This window comes from Nestor notabilis, unplaced genomic scaffold (assembly GCF_000696875.1).
Source record: "Nestor notabilis isolate BGI_N333 unplaced genomic scaffold, ASM69687v1 scaffold29381, whole genome shotgun sequence".
In the NCBI taxonomy this organism is placed as follows: Eukaryota; Metazoa; Chordata; class Aves; order Psittaciformes; family Psittacidae; genus Nestor; species Nestor notabilis.
The window spans coordinates 11,826-14,636 of record NW_009916491.1 but is presented as its reverse complement, the minus strand read 5'-3'; the positions used below and the strand labels follow the sequence as shown (position 1 = coordinate 14,636).

At 52.5% G+C, this 2,811-nt stretch overlaps 1 protein-coding gene across 1 annotated transcript in view; it reads right to left on the bottom strand.

Moving 5' to 3' along the window:
- The window catches only part of SEC16B (SEC16 homolog B (S. cerevisiae)), a gene marked incomplete at its 5' end in the record, with an annotated part of 18,157 nt that overhangs the window by 3,524 nt on the left and 11,822 nt on the right, over window positions 1–2,811 (bottom strand). The window contains 2 exons of the mRNA XM_010024619.1: window positions 1,803–1,875; window positions 2,104–2,217. Of these exons, the coding sequence (XP_010022921.1) occupies window positions 1,803–1,875; window positions 2,104–2,217 (187 nt within the window). The remainder of the gene's footprint in view (window positions 1–1,802; window positions 1,876–2,103; window positions 2,218–2,811) is intronic.

Sequence of the window (2,811 nt, the reverse complement as noted above, 5' to 3'; positions counted from 1 at the left end):
TTCCTGCTCCACAGGAGCATCTATGGATGAGTTCCTTGCTTTGGGCAGATTTATTCAGAGTTGAGTTGGTTGGGTTTTTTTGTTTGAAAGGTAAGTTGAGCAAGTGGGGCTTGTTTTATTTAACATGCACATTACTCTGCCTGGTGTTAGTCACAGTGCAGGCAGCACGCTGCTGTTGGTCCCAGGTTTGTGTCCTGCTCGTTCCAGCTCTGCAGCCTCCAGCCAGAAACATGCTGGGCACTGGAAAGTTTCTCTTTTATCACCATGGAACGTGGACAGGCAGGACCAAGATCCCATAGGTCTGAGCCTGGGGGCAGGCTATGGCACCTGTTGGATGTGGAGCTAACAAAACCCTTTGCTTTGCCTGCTGGCATTGCCTGCAGCCTACTCAGGATTGGTTTCACACCCATGAGCTGCTCCCTCACAGCCTGGAGATGCTTGAGATCCACAGGGAGGAGGATGGATGCTCAACTCCACACTACCTGGCAAGCTCAAAGTCAGACGCCAACCCAGGCTGTGAGGATGGAGGGGGATGTTACTGTGGCCACATAGATCCAAGCTTGGCACCTTGATCTGGGCTTTGTCTTTCCAAGATGGATGAATTCAGTACCAAGTCAGCTTTCTCTGCATGCAGGTCCCTCAGATGGTGACTCTGGATGGCCTTCTCAATGAACAAAAAGACCATACATTGGGAAAGCAAGCTGTAGAGACCATATAGAGCAGATCTGGTCCCTCAGAGAAGCCATCCCATCATAGCTGTGACTTTTTTCCAGGGAAGGATGGTCATAGCCTCAGCTCTTGATAGCAGCAGAAGGCAATCAGGATTGATGATCCTTTTTACTGCCTGGGAGAGCTCTTTGAAGAGGAATTTGGCAGCAGCAGGGAAAGCTGATGGGAAGAAATGGCTTGGAGGAATTTGTGATGTTTTATCCTGTCTGCAACAGCCTTTCTTCTCCACCCATCTGTGCCAGCATTCCCAGCAGAAAGCTGTATCTGAGCAGCAGTGAGGAGCAGTGGGGTTGTGCTAGGGCATCCTGCTGATAGAAGTGACTGTGAAGCAACACTGATGGGTCACCAGCCCCTGAGCTTCTCCTTGATGGGTCATCCCCATGGATGTGCTGCCTGCCTAGCTAGGAAAGGAAAGCTCTCCAGCCCTTCCCTTGACAGTCACCGAGGGGAAGCTCATGTCCTTGATCTTGATGTCTCTTGATCCTCTGGGTGGACTGTTGCTGGACTGCACTGTTGGGGTCAACCAAGAGGCATGGCAAAGGGATGAAAAGGAAAGGGGAAACTCTGGGGCTTCACTGACAGACATGCTGCAGTCCAGCACAGAGAAGGATGAGCTCCTTACCAAAGCTTTTACTCTGCAAGTGTGAAATCCTGTTAGTTCAGCCTCAGTTTGCACCCTCAGAGGACTGCCTGGGAACAAGGCTGCCTCCCCCGAGGCTCAGCCAGCAGGGCACATGCTCCATTCAGCTGCCCACCACCAGCCCCCCTTCTCCTCTCACAACACCAGCAGGGCCTCCTGAAGCCGCAGTAATTATGCCCGATTACTCAGACCTCGTATAGAGGGCACAAGCATCAATCCCTCCATTTGCAGCCCATCCCTGGCAGCCCCACACTGGAAGGATACATCCAGGCAGGAGCAAAATTTTGAGTCCTGGGGGGATGTAAGAAGTAAGGAATAGCTGCTAAGAAATGCTTCAGGGAGCAATGAGCTGCCTCCCATCCCATAGCAGCACAACTCCACATGCAGAGAAGCATACTGTGGTGATTGAAACCTGCTGCTTCATTTTCTTTACCTGCCATCATTGCAGCAGCACAGGAGAGCCCTGACTGAGTAGGTGACACCTCTGGTGGGAGGTTGTCTTCCACCTGCAAGAAGTCAGGGGAAAACCATGATAAAACAGATGGAAAAAGGGATGGCAGAGGGCAAAGACTTAGGAAACCACAAAGCAGATGTAAAGGAAAGCATGATGCTTGTGAGTCTGGGGTTTACAACCCACCCTGGGCTGCAGGACCCCCAGTTACAGATGAAACCCATACCAGCATGATCACGGCAAGTGAAAGGGGCTGCCCCACAGCATCCCTGCTCCTCCTTACCTCCCACTCCCGGCAACAGTCTCGGAGCTGTATCAGCCAGTCAGGCTCCAGCATCTGATGCTGCTCTGGCATCTCCAGCAGCAGAGGGTCACAGAGCTTCAGCCGCTCGGCCAGCTGCAGAGCCAGGAGGGCAATGACACTCATCACACATTTCAGCTCCACAGGGAAGAGACCAGCTCTTGCAGTAATTGCACATAGTTGGGCACACAGGCCCAGGAGAAAATGGCACCAGAGCCACACTTCAACATACAGGGCTAAAACACTAGCCTCTAGTGCAAGATTTATTCCCTCTCTTGCATTGCTACAGAGAGGTGCTATAGCATATGAGCCTCCCAGCAGGGCTACCTCAGACACCTCTGCAAAGATGTCAGAATGCCAACGTCAAAGATGCTCTCCACATCACATCACAGAGGCAGGTAACTATTACCATCCTTCTCTACTCCAAGGAAAACAAGCACCTTCCAGACCCCTGCCAGCCAGCCTGGGCCACGGGCAGGTCTGCGGGATACCCCACCATGAGCCTCGGAAGCAGACTGGCTCCGAGGGCTCTGCATCAACCCCTTACCTACCCTGTGAGCATAGAAGGGAGCTGGTAAGGTGTCAGCAAGGGCTCGCCTGGCTGTTTCCTCACCCGGCTTCGCAGCAAACATTACCATCGCTAGTAACCACACAGAAAACACAAAAGCAGGGACAGGAGACACCCCAGGT